The sequence below is a fragment of the Notolepis coatsorum genome, assembly GCF_963971535.1.
Source record: "Notolepis coatsorum genome assembly, chromosome: 1".
In the NCBI taxonomy this organism is placed as follows: domain Eukaryota; kingdom Metazoa; phylum Chordata; class Actinopteri; order Aulopiformes; family Paralepididae; genus Notolepis; species Notolepis coatsorum.
Window position 1 is genome coordinate 34,792,884 of NC_140165.1, and position 17,978 is coordinate 34,810,861.

Consider the following 17,978-nt stretch of genomic DNA (forward strand, 5'->3'; position numbering starts at 1 on the left):
CGATTGGCTGCTGGTGTCACTGGCGGCGCTCTGCGACTTAAACATCTTCCTCCAGAAGTCCTTCCTGCCGAGCAGCGCGCCCGGGATCTGATCCTCACTGGAGGAAGGGAGGAGGGAGGGAGGAGAGGTGGATGGAAGGAGGGCAGGGAGGTAGGGAGGGAGGGAGGGAGGGAGGGAGGGAGGGAGGGAGGGAGGGAGGGAGGGAGGGAGGGAGGAGGGAGGGAGGAGAGAGTGGAAGGAGGGAGGGAGGGAGGGAGGGAGGGAGGGAGGGAGGGAGGGAGGGAGGTGGAAGGAGGGGAGGGGAGGGAGGGAGGGGAGGGAGGGAGGGAGGGAGGGAGGGAGGGAAGTAGGAGAGGTGGATGGAAGGAAGGATGGAGGGAGGGAGGGAGGGAGGGAGGGAAGGAGGAGAGGTGGATGGAAGGAAGGATGGGAGGGAGGAGAGGAGGAGGAGGGAGGGAGGGAGGGAGGGAGGGAGCGGAGGGAGGGAGGGAGGGAGGGAGGGAGGAGAGGTGGATTGACAGGAAAGATGGAGGGAGGGAGGGAAGGAGGAGAGGTGGATGGAAGGAAGGATGGAGGGAGGGAGGGAGGGAGGGAGGGAGGAGGGAGGGAGGGAGGAGGAGGAGGGAGGTGGAAGGGAGGGAGGGAGGGAGGGAGGGAGGGAGGGAGGGAGGGAGGGAGGGAGGGAGGGAGGGAGGGAGGGAGGGAAGTAGGAGAGGTGGATGGAAGGAAGGATGGAGGGAGGGAGGGAGGGAGGGAAGGAGGAGAGGTGGATGGAAGGAAGGATGGGAGGGAGGAGAGGAGGAGGAGGGAGGGAGGGAGGGAGGAGGGAGGAGAGGTGGATGGAGAGGAAAGATGGAGGGAGGGAGGGAAGGAAGGATGGAGGGAGGGAGGGAAGGAGGAGAGGTGGATGGAAGGAAGGATGGGAGGGAGGAGTGGAGGATGGAAAGAGGGAGGAGAGGAGGAGGGAGGGAGGGAAGGAAGGATGGGAGGGAAGGAGGAGAGGTGGATGGAAGGAAGGATGGGAGGGAGGAGTGGAGGATGGACAGAGGGAGGGAGGGAGGGAGGGAGGGAGGGGAGGGAGGGAGGGAGGGAGGGAGGGAGGGAGGGAGGGAGGAGGGAGGGAGGGAGGGAGGGAGGGAGGGAGGGAGGGAGGGAGGGATGGGAGGGAGGAGTGGAGGAGAGGTGGATGGAAGAGAATGGGAGGGAGGAGTGGAGGATGGAAAGAGGGATGGAGGGAGGGAGGAGAGGAGGAGAGGTGGATGGAAGAAGAATGGGAGGGAGGAGTGGAGGATGGAAGAGGGATGGAGGGAGGGAGGAGAGGAGGAGAGGTGGATGGAAGAAGGATGGGAGGGAGGAGTGGAGGATGGAAAGAGGGATGGAAGGAGGAGGAGAGGTGGATGGAAGGAGGGATGGGTGGGTGAATGAAGGGTAAGAGGGATTGGAGATGGGAAGAGAGGAGGATGGAAGGAGAGAAGGGGGTGGAAGGAAGGATGGGAGGGAGGAGAGGAGGAGGAGGGAGGGAGGGAGGGAGGGAGGAGAGGTGGATGGAAGGAAAGATGGAGGGAGGGAGGGAGGAGGAGAGGTGGATGGAAGGAAGGATGGAGGGAGGGAGGGAAGGAGGAGAGGTGGATGGAAGGAAGGATGGGAGGGAGGGAGGGAGGGAGGGAGGGAGGGAGGGAGGGAGGGAGGGAGGGAGGGATGGGAGGGAGGAGTGGAGGAGAGGTGGATGGAAAGAAGAATGGGAGGGAGGAGTGGAGGATGGAAGAGGGATGGAGGGAGGGAGGAGAGGAGGAGGGTGGATGGAAAGAAGAATGGGAGGGAGGAGTGGAGGATGGAAAGAGGATGGAGGGAGGGAGGAGAGGAGGAGAGGTGGATGGAAGAAGGATGGGAGGGAGGAGTGGAGGATGGAAAGAGGGATGGAGGCAGGAGGAGAGGTGGATGGAAGGAGGGATGGGTGGGTGTGAATGAAGGGTAGAGGGATTGGAGATGGGAAGAGAGGAGGATGGAAGGAGAGAAGGGGGTGGAAGGAAGGATGGGAGGGAGGAGAGGAGGAGGAGGGAGGGAGGGAGGGAGGGAGGAGAGGTGGATGGAAGGAAGATGGAGGGAGGGAGGGAAGGAGGAGAGGTGGATGGAAGGAAGGATGGAGGGAGGGAGGGAAGGAGGAGAGGTGGATGGAAGGAAGGATGGGAGGGAGGGAGGGAGGGAGGGAGGGAGGGAGGGAGGGAGGGAGGGAGGGATGGGAGGGAGGATGTGGAGGAGAGGTGGATGGAAAGAAGAATGGGAGGGAGGAGTGGAGGATGGAAAGAGGGATGGAGGGAGGGAGGAGAGGAGGAGAGGTGGATGGAAAGAAGAATGGGAGGGAGGAGTGGAGGATGGAAAGAGGATGGAGGGAGGGAGGAGAGGAGGAGAGGTGGATGGAAAGAAGGATGGGAGGGAGGAGTGGAGGATGGAAAGAGGGATGGAGGCAGGGAGGAGAGGAGGAGGGAGGGAGGGAAGGAGGAGAGGTGGATGGAAGGAGGGATGGGAGGGAGGAGTGGAGGATGGAAAGAGGGATGGAGGCAGGGAGGAGAGGAGGAGGGAGGGAGGGAAGGAGGAGAGGTGGATGGAAGGAGGGATGGGTGGGTGAATGAAGGGTAAGAGGGATTGGAGATGGGAGGAGAGGAGGATGGAAGGAGAGAAGGGGGTGGGATGGAGTGTGAGTTGGAGAGAGATTCAGAGAGGTAGTGTTATACACAGAACACATCTTCAAAGGGCCTAACTCAAATTAGGAGGTTTTCTTTTGTTTGTTTTGTTTTTTTAGTTAAAGATTTATTTGAAAATATTCTCATGCATACTTTACAATTATGTGTTCTTCAGACAGAATTTTGATGAATAAATATAAAAACATTGACATACAGATTTAGGTAGGGATGACATTTCAGTCATGTATTCAGTTCAGTCGCATGTATTTTTGCAGGCAGTGTTTACTAGGGCTGTCCCCGACTAAGGATTTGGATGGTCGACTATTGGTAGACAAAAAAATTATATATATATATATAATATTAAACATTTTATTTAAATTTGTATTTAAAATGTTTTATAATTATCATTCCATTTGGGCTGTGGGGGGTGCTTAATGCCTGAAGGAGTCGACTGAAGGCTTCTTGTCCTCTGCAAAAGCATGCAATTGGTCCACTGATGGATACATCTTGATATTTGTCTAGTCTAGTGTGTTCATTAGATGGGTGAAATCCTCTTTCAGTGCCTCTTTGCCTGTTTTCGTAGGCAGTTAGCCTCTGGTATGCGTGCCATTAGCGTTAGCCACGCTTCTAGGCCTCTTTTCTTTTGGAAAGAATGATAAAAAAAAAGTATAAATATATATATATATATTTTTTTTTTGACTAAGAGGTTGGCCAGTCGACTACGGCTCCTTTTGACCAATTAGTCGACTAATCGACTAATAGGGGTCAGCCCTAGTGTTTACTCAAATTCTTCTAAGGGGGGGGGGGGGGGGGGGGCACTAGTATGAGTAGCAGTAGTTACACAGGTGTCGAGTTGAAAACAACATTTCCAGCAGGAGACTCCGAATCGAGCGCACATCGTCAGCCTGAATGAGAAAACCTAAGCTACTCTTGTAAAATTGGACTTGAAAAGGTTTCTCTGGTGTTAATGAAGCCAGCATAGCAATCTGGTTAGGTGTGGTGGAGAGGATAAAGCATTATATGAACTTTTAGTCCTTGGTGTCAAACGGTATAATGTATGCTATCCAAGAGGGGGTCCTATGGGGGGGGGGGGGGGGGGCGAGCAAGAGCATAATATATTATGTATTGTATTGTAATTAATTTGTGTATATTTTTAATCTACATCTATTTTGATTTAAAAACTGGGCTGCCATTATTGTTAGTATTATATCGGTAATAGTCCTGTGATTTATAGTGGATTTCTATTGTTAATGTTTGTGTGTAATGTATAAATAAAATATAATTTATAAAATATAAATAAAAAAACATTTGTTCATAAAAAGGTTTCTCTGGACTTCCGGTTTGCAACGTTCTGGTGAGCAGCCACATGAAAGAGCTCCCGGTCAATGAATATAAAAAAAAGGAAGTAAAACAATTCAAAACGAAATAAAAAGTAAAGATTCGAGAACAAAAGAAAGATAGAAGAATGAACACGAGGACAAATGAAAGAAAAGCAACCCCAGATGAAGTAAATACACAGATGGAAAAGACTCAACACGAGGCAATGATGCAACAGGTAGAACAAGCTAGCGGGACGCTGGATGTCAGTGCAGAGAAGCTACAGGCTAACATACAAACTAGCTTACAAGCTAACATAGAGGCTAACCAGGCCGGAGCTATGTAGAAATAAAGAAAATTCAGAAAAAGAAAGGAACCAGGTTCCAACAACGTGCAGGAGGCGGCGAGGGACACGGCGCGGAGAGGATGGAAGGTGCCGGGAGGGGAAGGAGAGACGTCTACGCTGACGCAGAGGATGGAGAGGGCGCACAGGTGGACCAGAACCGAGAGACGAGGACGAGGAGAGGAGGACGGGAGGAGGAAAAGAGGGGACCTGAACCGATTTAAAGCAGATCAAGTATGAAGAACGACAAAGGGACACGAGAAAGGGGCATGAAGGGCCACTGTGATCCAAGGAAAGATACAAGACAAAATCAACGTGAAAGAGTACCCAATACAAACATACACACGGGGACCTGGGGATGAGAATAGATGCAACAGAGGAAAGATAATTGAACAGTTACCCCAAGAAGTATAAGAAACCTATAACACCAGAATTTAGAATAATTAACACTATGATTTACAATACACACGTTATAGACAAACGATTAGATTTTTTTTTTTAAAGGGACACGCTGATTAGGAAACATATTGGGGAATAATACACGATGGACTGGTATGAAGGAACTACAGGATTACACGTGACACACAATACAAATGAACATGAGCATAAGAAAGACAAATTCAGAACATTGACCGGGAGCTCTGAGGCCGTCCACAGAACAAATGTTGGACTTATATAGTGCGCACTTCGCCACTAGGGGGAGCCATCTCACTAGGAGAGCCATTACTCCTCACCCTTCCAACGGGGAACAGAGGGATACGATTAAGATCCTCTAACACCATGGGAGCACCAAATGTTGTCTTTTTTCTTTTAGTTATGTTAGAATAGCAGTTGCTTTGAATGTGCACATGATCATCTGTGAAGGACAAAAATTCTAAAAATGTTGGACAATAATAGGGGCTTGGGAGAATCTCCATTGGGGATAACTCCGTCACTAGGGGGGGGGGCTCTCCCTAGGAGAGCTGATTCCCCTCCAACCTGCCAACGGGGGCAAAACTGGGAAGTGCTAATTAATGTTAGAATAGCAGCTGCAGTGGGGTCTTGTATGTCGTGGGGTCGTTGTGCGTGGGGTGGGGTGCTTGGTGACATGGGAGGTAGCAGGCTTGGCTCGGTGGGGGGGAGTCTCCTTCCCTCTCCTCTACTGGGCCTAGCCCAATTTAATTCAAGGGACCCGTGGGGCTGAGTGCTCGGCCCCGCGTGGGGCGGACCTGGGATGTGGGGGAGCCCTATATAGCTTATTGTGTTTTCAGTTTTATTTTTTAAGTCATGTTAGAATAGCGGTTGCTATAAATGTACATAGTGATATCAGTGACATGGGAGGTACAGAAGTGGGCAGGCTGAGTTCAGTGGGGGGGGGGGGGGGGGATGTCGGGGGGAGGGGCCATCGTTCCGGCGGTTTGACCCCGGAGAGGGGGGCCTCGCGTGTTGTGGGATCGGTATGGGGGGGGTGGGGTTTCCTGGGGCCCTCGGCCGCTGTGGCCTGGGCGGCCTGGTCGCCGGGCTTGGGGTCACAGGGGGTCGGGGGGCCATTGAGGCGTGGTGCTTTGGCCTTCTGCGGGCCTGGGCTTGGGGTTCTCATGGGCCGGGGGCCTGGCGGTCGGGCGGGGGCGGGTGGAGTCTCTGGGTGCTCGGCTCCGCGCATGGGGGACCAGGATATGGGGGTGTTCTGTTTCTCTGGGAGGAGGGCGGGAGGGAGGGGTTTCTCTCATGGGGGTCAGAGCGGCTGAGCTTTGCCCAGTGGGGTCTCGTGTGTTGTGGGGTCGGTGTGTGTGGGGTGGGGTTCTCTGTGGCATGGGAAGTATCGGGCTTGGCTTGGTGGGGGGGAGTCCCCTATCATCTCCTCTACTGAGCCTGGCCCAATTAATTCAAGGGACCTGTGTCGCTGGGGCCCCGGCTCCGCACGTATCGACCTGGGATATGGGGGAGTTCTACGGGCTTAACTCAGGGGGGGGGGAATGTCGGGGGGGGGGGGGGCATCGTTTCTGCGGTTTGGCCCGGGAGAGTGGGGTCTTGTATGTTTGTGGGGTCGTTGTGCGTGGGGTGCGGTGCTTGGTGACATGGGAGGTAGCGGGCTTGGCTCGGTGGGGGGAGTACCTCCCCTCGCTCCTCTACTGAGCCTGGCCCAATTCAATTCCAGGGACCCATGTCGCTGAGTGCTCGGCCCCGCGTGGGGCTATATTTCTAGGGGTGGATGGCGGGAGGGGGGGGGGGGGGGTCTGGGCGGCTGAACGCGGCCGTATTATAGAAATTCAACGGGCCCATGTTTGTATATTGTTATGTTATTGATGTCATTGTAAGTATTGTCTAAGTGTTGTATGTCTATAAATATTAATAAAAATTAAGTAAAATGAAATGCTTCTGGAGGGACGTCGGGACACTCACTGTTCGGGTGTCTGGGGCGGCCTACTGGAAATGTAGCTGCGGCACTCATCAGCAGCGCTGGACACCTGTCCCTTCTCCGTGGACACCTGTCCCTTCTCCGCGGACACCTGTCCCTTCTCCGCGGACATCTGTCCCTTCTCCGCGGACATGCCCGCCTCAGACCTGCACACACAGGATCCCTATGTTACAGGCCGGGGGTCCAGAACAGTCACTACTTTTACTCAAGTCCTGTTACTCAAGGACACTTTTGATGTGCCAGCACTGTGCTTCCGCTGAGCGTTTTCCATTTTAGGGAACCTTTATGACTCCTACCGCTACATTTAAAAGAATAAAAGTAATTTTTATACATTTTTCTGGATGCACCTGCGTCATATAGAATATGCATTTTTAAACTTTGAGCCACAGAAAGCACGTCAGAGAATAAGCATGGGTCACAAATCACTTTACGTGTGGAACTTGCCATGTTTTCAATCTCAATAAATAAATTATAATTTATAATTTAATTTAATATTAACCCATGACAGTTGTCATAACGTATGGTTAGGTTTGCTTGCACTATAATCTGTTCAGGTGTAAGGCAGGACATTGATGTTCTGTTTACACTGTTTTCCACAACAAACACCTATCGCTCCCCTGGCCTTTTTCAGCTGGTTTCAGCTAGAGTGTGATTGGTCGGAACGTGACGTCAGTCAGCAGACCTGGCCAGTGATTGGCCTGTACCTCTTGGATCCCGGCGGTTTGGGCTCCTCCTTCTCGTCAGGCTTCTTGGCCGTGGTGACCTTATCGGTGCTGTCCAGGAGCGCGCTCAGTGCCACCCTACGGAACACGTTGCCATGGCACTCCTTGATGAACTGCACCAGCTGACGAATGTCACAGTACAGACCCTGGTGAGGAGGGGTGTGAGGAGGTGGAGGAGGAGGAGGAGGAGAGGGAGGTGTGTGAGTGGAGGAGTGTGAGAGTACATGTGAGGAGAGAGAGAGAGAGAGAGAGAGAGAGAGAGAGAGAGAGAGAGAGAGAGAGAGAGAGAGAGAGAGAGAGAGAGAGAGAGAGAGAGAAAATTCCTCAAATGTTTTATTTGGAGGAGAATGAAACATTAGGTAATCTCTAGCAGAAAAGTCAACCTATATACAGTATATACCAGTACGCAACAGTCATCATACAATACCTGTTATTGATTCGTGGACATACTGACTGTATGTGTGAGTCTGAATGTCTGGTCTTTGAACTCAGTGGGGTATGACACAATGCCATACCGCAGCACACTCAGCCAGTACAAAATGTGTGATGATCTGCCCGTATGCCAACCTGGATGCCAACGAAGCACTGCAGAGAGACATGGCACCACGTCAGCCTCTTGCTCTAATCCAACAGGCTTAGAAAACCATATGTTGAGAGCACACGTGATAAAGTGAGCGGTCAGTTTACTAACATGCACCATTTAACCCCTTGATTTTAAAATCTTTGACGAAAGCAGGGGCGTATCTAGACCCAGCACTTCAGTAGGGCACAGAAGGGCACCAAACCTATGAAGCGGGACCGCATAGCGCGGCCGCGAATAGAATTTGGCCGGTTTTGGCCGGTTTGTGGGCGAAAATGGGTGGATTTTGTAACTATCTTTTTTTTACTTTATTTCGGTTTTAGGGTTAGGTTAGGGTTATGTTATTTAATTATTTTAGGGAGCCAGCCCCCCAAACTCCTGAAATGCATAGAAATCTATGAAATAAATAAAACAATCTGACATTTATATTAAAAAGAGCTAGCCACCCAAACCCCTAAAATACATAGAAATCTATGCATTTTGGAACAGTTACTATATATATAGTCAAGAAAGCATTTAGTCATACTTAAAGTTTAAAGTGCTTTACTTGCATTGAACATTGCATTGAACATTGACCATTGAGGAGACATCATTAGAAAGCACAATGTATGTTTCCATAGTTACGCAGATGACACACAATTGTACATCTCCGCTGAACAAAATGATCACACAGCTATAAACTCCATTTCCGCCTGTCTCTTAGCAATAAACAAATGGATGACGAACAACTTCCTAAAATTAAATGAGGGCAAAACTGAAATCCTACTAGTCGGCCCTATAACAAAAAGAGAAATGTTACAGAGCAATATGGGGCAACTTACTCCTTGGATCAAACCCGAAGTTACAAGTAAGTAACCTACACTGGCTTCTGGTAACATTTAGAATTGATTTCAAGGTCCTCCTCCTTATATACAAAGTATAAACATTGCGATCATCTACTACTGGTATATTGAAGGTTCCAAGCCACAGTCTAAAGAAAATCAGGGATGCAGCCTTTGCTAACTATGCACCAAAGTTATGGAACACACTACCTATGGACATTAGGGAAGCTAGATCTCTTAATAATTTCAGAAATAAGCTAAAAACTTACCTCTTCACCATAGCCTTCTAATACACCCCGCTGTTGATTGTACTGTAGCAATATTTTACTCTGGCCATTCTATTGCATAATTTTACTATCTATTCTACTATTCTATTATTGCACTGTATTATTGGTGTGCAAACCAGTCAACTTACAAAAAAGAGCCTGTTGGAGGATTTCAACAAGATAAATATGCAGTGCAAAATATTTCACTATAATATTTCAAAGCGAAGTAAAAAATATTATAATAATTATTTGATCATGTTAAATTATCATTTGATCATGTTAAAAAAAGGGAAAATAAAAAACATTTGTTAAAAAAAAAGATTTTTTTTTAATCAGTGGGGCACAGATGATCATCAGTAGGGCACGTGCCCTACTGATAGTGGTCTAAATACGCCGATGGACGAAAGTGCACTTTTTTTGTACTGACCGAATCTATTTATTTAGTGGACTTGACAGATCAACAATGTAGGGATCCCGTTCTGGCAGTGTCATGTCTCTTGTGCCTGTTTTGTCTTGAATGTGTAGAAATGCAGCTGTTTGCTGTATCATGCTCTAAATTGCCCCTTGCAGGACTAATAACGTTTTTTGAATTGAATTGAATTGAATTGAATTGTTGCAGCAGACACAATTTCAAGAAAAAAGTTAAATCATATGGCTCCTCGACAATGTTAAAAAAAAATATTTTAAAATGTATGAATGTTACATTGTTGTCTGTGGCTATGTTTTTGTACTGCACTTAAACTACTATGTAGTTTGTCATATTGTTATTTGTGGTCATGTTTTGTATTGCTTATCCAGGACCACAATGGAAATAAGTCTTGACTTTTTTTTTAAACGTCAAATAAAATCAATCAATCAACACTCATATTTCACTTGTTAACAGAAACATTGTGGTCATATATTGCACATAATCTTCGGTGTCAGATTGATGAAAAGCGTTGTAGAACCTCCACAGAGTGCTCCAAATACACCTTCATTGACAGAAATATGATCTTTGAACTCTACTGCATCATCAACCAGGTGAAAGATGATCCAGTAGTGTTGAAATGTTGTCATATCTTTGTAAATAAAGGTGTATGGGTGCTATGCCTCTTCTAAACATTTTGTCAAACCGATAAACAGTAGCATGTGACACATGATTTGTGATTTGGTTTCAATAATTCTTCTTACAGCAATAAACAAATATATATATATAATCTTAACAAAAGGGCAATAGTCCTACATGTAATTTAGTAGAGCCTTGAGGCCAGTGTACTAATTGGAAACAACAACACTACATGCTTACTGCTTAAAGAACACACCAACATTATGGGAAATAAACGTACCGTTTTCTACAGAGTCAAACAAGAAAATGGATACTGTTGTGAAGGATCAGATTAAACCGAATATGTATATTTATTTATATATATATATTTAATTGTATTTGTATATCGTTTGATATCCCCTGTATATTCCTTGTACAATATGCATTGAATATCCCCGTTTCTACTAAACAGCCCATAATAGTTTCATTCTACCATTGGACTAGAACCTGGCGCCAGGTTGCCATACCCCTAGGTTCAAGTTCAATCGTGCCGCCTAACATGTCGAGGCAGCCCCCGGTTCCGCGCAGTAATATGCCGGGCGAAATACGTGTGGTACTATTTGTTCATAGCGCATATATATATGACGCTCGTAAAGTAGAACTTTCTTTTAGTCCAGTTCTTTACCCTCCAACAGAGTGACAGACGCAAAAGCCTCCCCACGAAGCACGTGCGGTGTAGTAGGGCCTACTTGGCCCAGAATAGGCATTGAGATATCGTGTAGATTAATAGTTGAATGGTCATAGTTTGGCACCATACCGTCGAGTTGGACGTATTCTATTAAGCTAATAATAGTCTATTTATGTATGGTGCATCGTTCGGTTCGAGTTCTACAGTTATCAGTAGCCCCATCGTTCCTGACGTTATCTGGACGCTTATCCAGGCTGGTCAGACCCCTAGTGGTGATTGCATCCGAGGAGCTCCGGGTCAAGAGCGACTGGACCTGTATATTGGATTACTCTACCCGACGATGGCGAGCCTTCCACGGCTCTTGGATTATGCTTTATGTGCTTTGATTATTCCATGGATAAAGGCCAACACTGTCGAGTGTTGGAATTACCCCCCGGAGAGGACTACAGGTGAGGCGGCGCTCTACACGTGAGGTCGCACCACGTCTCTCCGTTGTGGACCGGCAGATACCGTTCCACAGAGGGTCCAGCTGTATTCGTCTGCGGCCCAGGTTCTGTGGGCACTGGGTCTAAGACTTTGGATTCTCCCAAGACACCGTCGGCCAGATGGGATACCGCCAGCGACTCCTCTAACCCCCCCCCTCCTACTGTCTTACAACCAGCGGGACCCCCCCCCCCCTTAGTGTATCCAGCTATAATTATTTAAGTACTATCGCTATCGTTTCCTAAATATTCCAGGTTGTATACTTACTCCCTGCACAACCAGAGATTGGACATTCAATGTTGATTTACCTACGAATACTCATTTGCCATAAAAGTGCATACTTAACATTTCAAATCATAAATGTAATTAAGTGAATATTGTGTACACCCTTTGCTGTATTAAATATTTGATTTGGTCCATTTGTGTTGGTTCGTTTCATCAGGTGGGAAAGTGTTCATCATACTTATATCTTGTACTGGGTGGCCAGAAGTTAAAGTACATGAGGTAGTGGTATTAAATATCATATCTAACAATACAGTCAGGGAATTGTACCCCTCAGCTACAATTGGTCCTTCGAGCCGGATGGTAACTAGTGTAATATTAATATAGTGTTATTAATATCGAAATGGCCTATGATGAACACTCCACGAAACGATCCTCCTAACCTAGAACGCCCGCGGCGCAGACGACAGACACCTCAGTACTTAGAGGCTTACACTGTCAGTCAACTACCTAGCCTTCGACAAACGGTAAACGTAGTACAAGTAGAAAGTAAAATTATGTCTGACCTTAACGACCAGGTTTCCCCGACCACAGAGGCCCTAGTAGGTCCTAATGTAACTGACCAAGCCCACGGTGGAGACCAGGAGGGAATTGACATGCCTTTACCCCCCGCCACTACTAAAGAAGTAGTCCCCGACACGCCCCGGGAGGAAGACAACCCTACAGAGAGAGAACTCTGCACGGAAGAAGAAGAGGAGAGCGCCGAGGAACTAGAGCTCCAGGACTCCCCAACGAGTACCCCCAGGAGCGGTTCACGCAGGAGCGGCTCACCTCCACTACCGCCTTCCCCCAGCGAAGCGGAGAGGATACTACAACAGGCGTTCCTCGTCAGCCTGACAGCCTCTACCGAACGCGATCGGCTCCAAGCACAGACGCTTAGCGAGCGCGAACGTCTCCAAGCCCAGGCGACCAGCGAGCGCGAACACCTCCAAGCACAGCAACGGAGCGAAGAACAGCGCACAAGTCTGGAGATGAGACGCTTCCAGATGGAAGAGAATATGGCAAGAGACCGCGCCGACGCCCAGCGCACCGCTGCCGGTGCCCAAAGAGACGCAGAGCGCGACAGACTACAAGCGCAACTAATAGAGCAGCTGATCAAAAGGACAACTCCCTCTCCCTCCGCCAGGGGCTCAAGGAACTCGTCGAGACAGCAGTCAAGAGCAGCGTCACCGCAACGAGCAAGCGACCCTGAACTTGACCAACAGACCGAGTCTAGACCCCCCGCAGACCCCCTTCCCATACCGGTCCAAGCGAGACCCAGCTACAAGGAAGGAGCGGCCTACACTGCGGAGAAGCTAAATAAACGATTACAAGATCTGGAAGATTTGATAGAAGAAGAAGAGGGAGAAGAGGAGAACCAAGCCCGACGACAGCACAGTACTCCACCGGACCAGGAGGTCCCATACAGTCCAGGCTATACCCCCGCGGCGCTGCGCTACAGACCCCCGACTCTATTTACGGGTGAGCACGACGCACGACCAGCCCTGAGGAACAGTACCTGGACCAGCGGGCCATGGTACCCTGCCAGTACCGGCCCACAGCGAGGCGCAAGAGGGGACTCGCCCAGGAGGTCTCTCCCCCAACGCTCGCCGATGTATTCGCCATCCACGGCGTCATACAACGCCACGCCATCAATCCCAGACTTCGTCTATGAGAGTCGAGCACAGTACACGGAGCTCCGGATGTGCTTAGAGACAATGCTGGCGGATGTCATTGATGAACGCCACAAGTATGCAATATTGTTGAAGCACCTGAAAGTACAGCGAGCACACAATATAGCGCTAGCCTATGCTACCTCCTCGACCCCATACACAGCGGCCCTTGCAGCGCTGGATCAAAGATATGGACGTATATGGGATTACGTAATCCAGGAGATAAGGCATATTGACCGCCTACCCCCAGCCACAGACAATCGCTCACTAGATGACCTGTCAATCAAAGTGCAGTCCCTGGTGGGGATGCTGGGAGCTCAACGGGAGAAGGGCAGGCATGAGCTGTACGCCAACTCTAACGTTGAGAGGATTTTGGAGAAGCTGCCACCCGCAAGACAGGAGCGCTTTCGGCGGCAGAGGGACTACCGAGATCCCGACGGCCCCGAGCCATCCCTCCTTGATCTGGCCGACTTCCTGGCGAGAGAGGTCAGCAGCTTACGACTGGACACCTTCGGGCGGAGCACGCCAAGCTCCAGAGAGGGACCCAGGAGAATAAATGATGGAAGAAGATCGGTGACTGTCATGCACCAATCAGAGTCAGTACCGAGCAGTAAGAGTCACAGCACCCCCTCGAGGAAGGAGAAGTTGAAGATAGCGTGTCCCTACTGTGAGAAAGAACACTGGCTGTCACAATGTGACTCATTCACAAAGATGAATGCAGAAGAAGTGAGCCAATGGATAAAGTCCAACCGGCGCTGTTATCGATGTGCGCGGCCCCACATGGCAGCCGAATGCCGCCTAAAGAAAAGGTGCAGCCGGTGCGATGGAGCCCATCTAGATATACTACACGATAGTAACGGAAGACTGCCTACACCTGCACCACGGAGCGGCACCAAGGCAAGTGTCATGTACATTGACCCCGCCAGCAGCAACGGAGCTCAAGTGCTCTTAAAGGTAGTCCGTGTGACATTGAGCTACCAGGATAAAGTCATGGACACTTACGCCGTCCTTGATGACGGGTCAGAGAAGACCCTTCTGCTCGCCTCCGCTGCGACTCAACTGGGACTGCGGGGGAGCAAGAACGAAATGACGATTCGGACAATAAGAAGAGATTTGAAGACGATAAAGGGCGAGAATGTCTCCTTCACTATCGCAGCCAACGGGCAGCCAGAGCGACAGTACAAGATCACAAATGCTTTCACCAGCCAAGAAATAGGACTCTCGCAGTACACCTACCCTGTCACCAAGTTGATGGATAAATATGTGCACCTGCGCCAATTACCTATCCCGCTCATAAACGGCGCTACCCCGACCCTGTTGATAGGCTCCGACCATGCAGAACTCATAGTCCCGATTGACCGGGTCCACACCGGTCCCCGAGGCTGTCCTGCAGCCGTCGAGACCCGCTTAGGATGGACATTACAAGGCCCCCTCGCTAAATCTCTCAACCGAACCGCAGCCACTAGCTGCTTCCACTCCCGAACGACAGAAGAAGACACCACTCTCCTGCAGCATGTCGAGAGGCTATGGACCCTAGAGACAATGCCCTTTAAGAACGAAAAGAAAGACATTCGCTCTAAAGAAGACATTTACGCCATCCACCTACTCGAGCAGGGGACAAAGAGAGTCACAGTCGGCGGAGTGATGAGATACGCAACTCCACTCCTGAGGAGAGAGGGAATGCCCCCCTTTCACGCAAAGAAAGACGCCACGGAGCGCTATCTACTGAACACAGAGCGGCGCCTAGCCAAAGACCCCGTTCAACAGAGTGTGTACCGAGCTGAGATTGAGAAGCTAATCACAGCGGGACACGTAACAAAGATTGACATTAAAGAGGCCGATCAGACGACCGAATCATGGTACGTGCCGCATCACAAGGTCCATCACAATGGCAAGGATCGCATTGTGTTTAACTGCAGCTACCAGATCGGATCCCAAAATCTGAATAAAGAGCTTTTGCCCGGCCCCACACTCGGCCCCTCCCTACTAGGCATGCTACTGCGCTTCCGCCAGGACAAGGTGGCTATAAGCGGGGATATCAAAGGGATGTTCTTGCAAGTGAGACTAGTAGAGGAGGACAAGCCTCTGCTACGGTTCCTATGGAGAGAGAAGATCGGAGATGAGAACCCATCCATCTACCAGTGGGAAGTACTCCCCTTCGGAACCACATGCAGCCCGTGCTGTGCTACATTTGCACTACAGAAACATGTCACAGAGGACCCAGCAGCAGGTGAAGAGGTCCAACACAGTGTGAAGAACAGTTTCTACGTAGACAACTGTCTACAAAGCGTCTCGACTCAAGAAGAAGCCGAGGCTCTCCTAATCAAGTTACGCGCCTCCCTAATCAAAGGAGGCTTTGATCTCAGGCAGTGGGCCAGCAGTGACCCGCACGTATTGCGCAGCCTCTCCTCCGCAGACAAGGCTGCCAGCAGCGAGACCTGGATGGCGACAATCCCAGGAGAAGCCCAAGAAATGACACTAGGATTAGTCTGGCGCTTCAAAACAGACTCGCTCCACTATAGACACAAACCCTTGGCTCCAGAGCAAGGAAGGTCGGCGGCGATACCGACCACCAGACGGAGTGTGTACAGAACACTCGCCAGACAATATGACCCGCTGGGATGTATTCTACCTTACACCACCAGGGCAAAGATGATTGTACGAGCACTATGGGACAAGGACCAGGGCTGGGACGACCCAATACCCGCACACCTTGCCTCAACATGGAGAGAGTGGGAGACGGAACTCCGCTCACTCCCAGGTGTTAATATACGCCGCAGCTACTTCCCATCCACGGTGAGGCCAGAGACATGCGAGATTGAGCTACACGTCTTCAGCGATGCCTCCGAAGTAGCCTACGGATCGGTTGCTTATTTGCGTGCCCAAGAGATGGGAGGAGAGATACACACTGCTTTCATACTGGCCCGCTCAAGGATAGCCCCACGTAAGCAACAATCTATCCCACGTCTAGAGCTCTGCGCAGCCCTCGCAGGAGCGCATCTAGCCACGTTAATCCAACGTGAACTCACCATTCCGGTGCATAGAACAATCTTGTGGTCAGATTCCACGACAGTACTCACATGGATTAAGTCTGATTCATGCAGATACAAAGTCTTCGTGGGAGTCAGAGTCACCGAGATTCAGGAACTAACAGAAGAAGCAAGCTGGAGATATGTGGATACCAAACACAACCCAGCTGACGTCATCACCCGGGGAATGTCCCTGGATGACCTAACCCGTCACAACATCTACAGTGACGGACCAGCATTCCTCCAGCTCCCGGAAGGAGATTGGCCTACGCCCACCCCGAGGGAAGCAAGTAGAGAGGAGGCTGAGAACAAGAAGCCTATGTTCTGTGGACTGAGCACTGTCGCCTCCACAGACCCGAACATAGATGACTGCATTACCCTAGAGAGTGCGCAACAAAGGACATTCCTGCGGCACCACCCAGAGATTCAGTCCACCACTGACATGTCAGCAGCTGACTACGAAGAAGCAGAACTTCTTCTACTACAACGAGCCCAGAGAGACTCGTTCCCCGATGAGCTAGACTGTCTACAGGGAGGAAACCCCGTCCCATCAGACGGCAGACTGATTCACCTGGCACCAGAGAGTGACGCACATAATCTCATCAGAGTGGGTGGTCGCCTGCGGAGAGCCCCCGATCTACCAGATGACATTAAGCACCCGATCGTCTTGAACAGCCGACACAAGGTCACAGAGCTGATCATAAAGAAATACGACGAGGATGTGCACCACGCCGGAGCAGAGAGAGTCTTCGCGGAGATCAGACGTCGTTATTGGATATTACAAGGGAGAGAAGCAGTACGGCGCTTCCAGCGAACCTGTCTAGACTGCCGTAAGTGGCGCGCGCAGCCCAGCATACCACGGATGGCTGACCTACCCCCCTGTCGCCTCCGAATCGGCGACAAGCCATTCCACTCCACAGGCATGGACTGTTTTGGCCCGTTGTATATAAAAAGAGGAAGAGGCACCGAGAAGCGGTGGGGTATTGTATTCAAATGCATGACCACCAGAGCGATACATATCGAGCTCCTTCCGACCATGAGCACAGACTCATTCCTTATGGCCTTCCGGAGATTCATATCACGGAAAGGACAACCGTCTACATTGTTGTCTGATCACGGGACCAACTTCAAAGGCGGAGAAAGAGAGCTGAGAGAGAGCTTCCAAGCTATGGGCCCAGAACTTAAGACCCACCTCGCTCCAGCCCAGGTTGACTTCCAGTTTAATCCCCCGAACGCACCCCACTTCGGTGGAACCTGGGAACGAGAAGTACGCTCTATAAAGACAGCCCTGTATGCCGTACTCGGAGCCCAGACTGTGGCAGAGGAAGTCCTAATGACAGTCCTCACGGAGATCGAGGGAGTATTGAACTCCAAACCCCTCGGTTACGTCTCCAGTGATGTAGCAGATGTCGACCCAGTCACCCCCAACACACTCCTAATGGGGCGGCTGGACCCCGCGCTACCCCAGACAATGTACAGGCCCGAAGAAGCGAACGGCCGAAGAATGTGGAGGTACAGCCAAGTACTAGCCGACAAGTTTTGGAGCAGCTTCCTACTTCACTACCTACCGTCTCTACAGACCCGCCAGAAGTGGGTAAAAGAGAGAGACAATTTGACAGAAGGAACAGTCGTCATGATAGTTGATACAGGTGAGGCGGCGCTCTACACGTGAGGTCGCACCACGTCTCTCCG

General features: G+C 50.3%; 1 protein-coding gene across 1 annotated transcript in view; it reads right to left on the minus strand.

The window, feature by feature from the left end:
• Positions 1-17,978, minus strand: part of unc80 (unc-80 homolog (C. elegans)) — a gene marked incomplete at both ends in the record, with an annotated part of 106,618 nt that overhangs the window by 77,902 nt on the left and 10,738 nt on the right. The window contains 3 exon segments of the mRNA XM_084316457.1: positions 3-97; positions 6,724-6,806; positions 7,422-7,607. Coding sequence (XP_084172583.1) covers positions 3-97; positions 6,724-6,806; positions 7,422-7,607 — 364 coding nt within the window.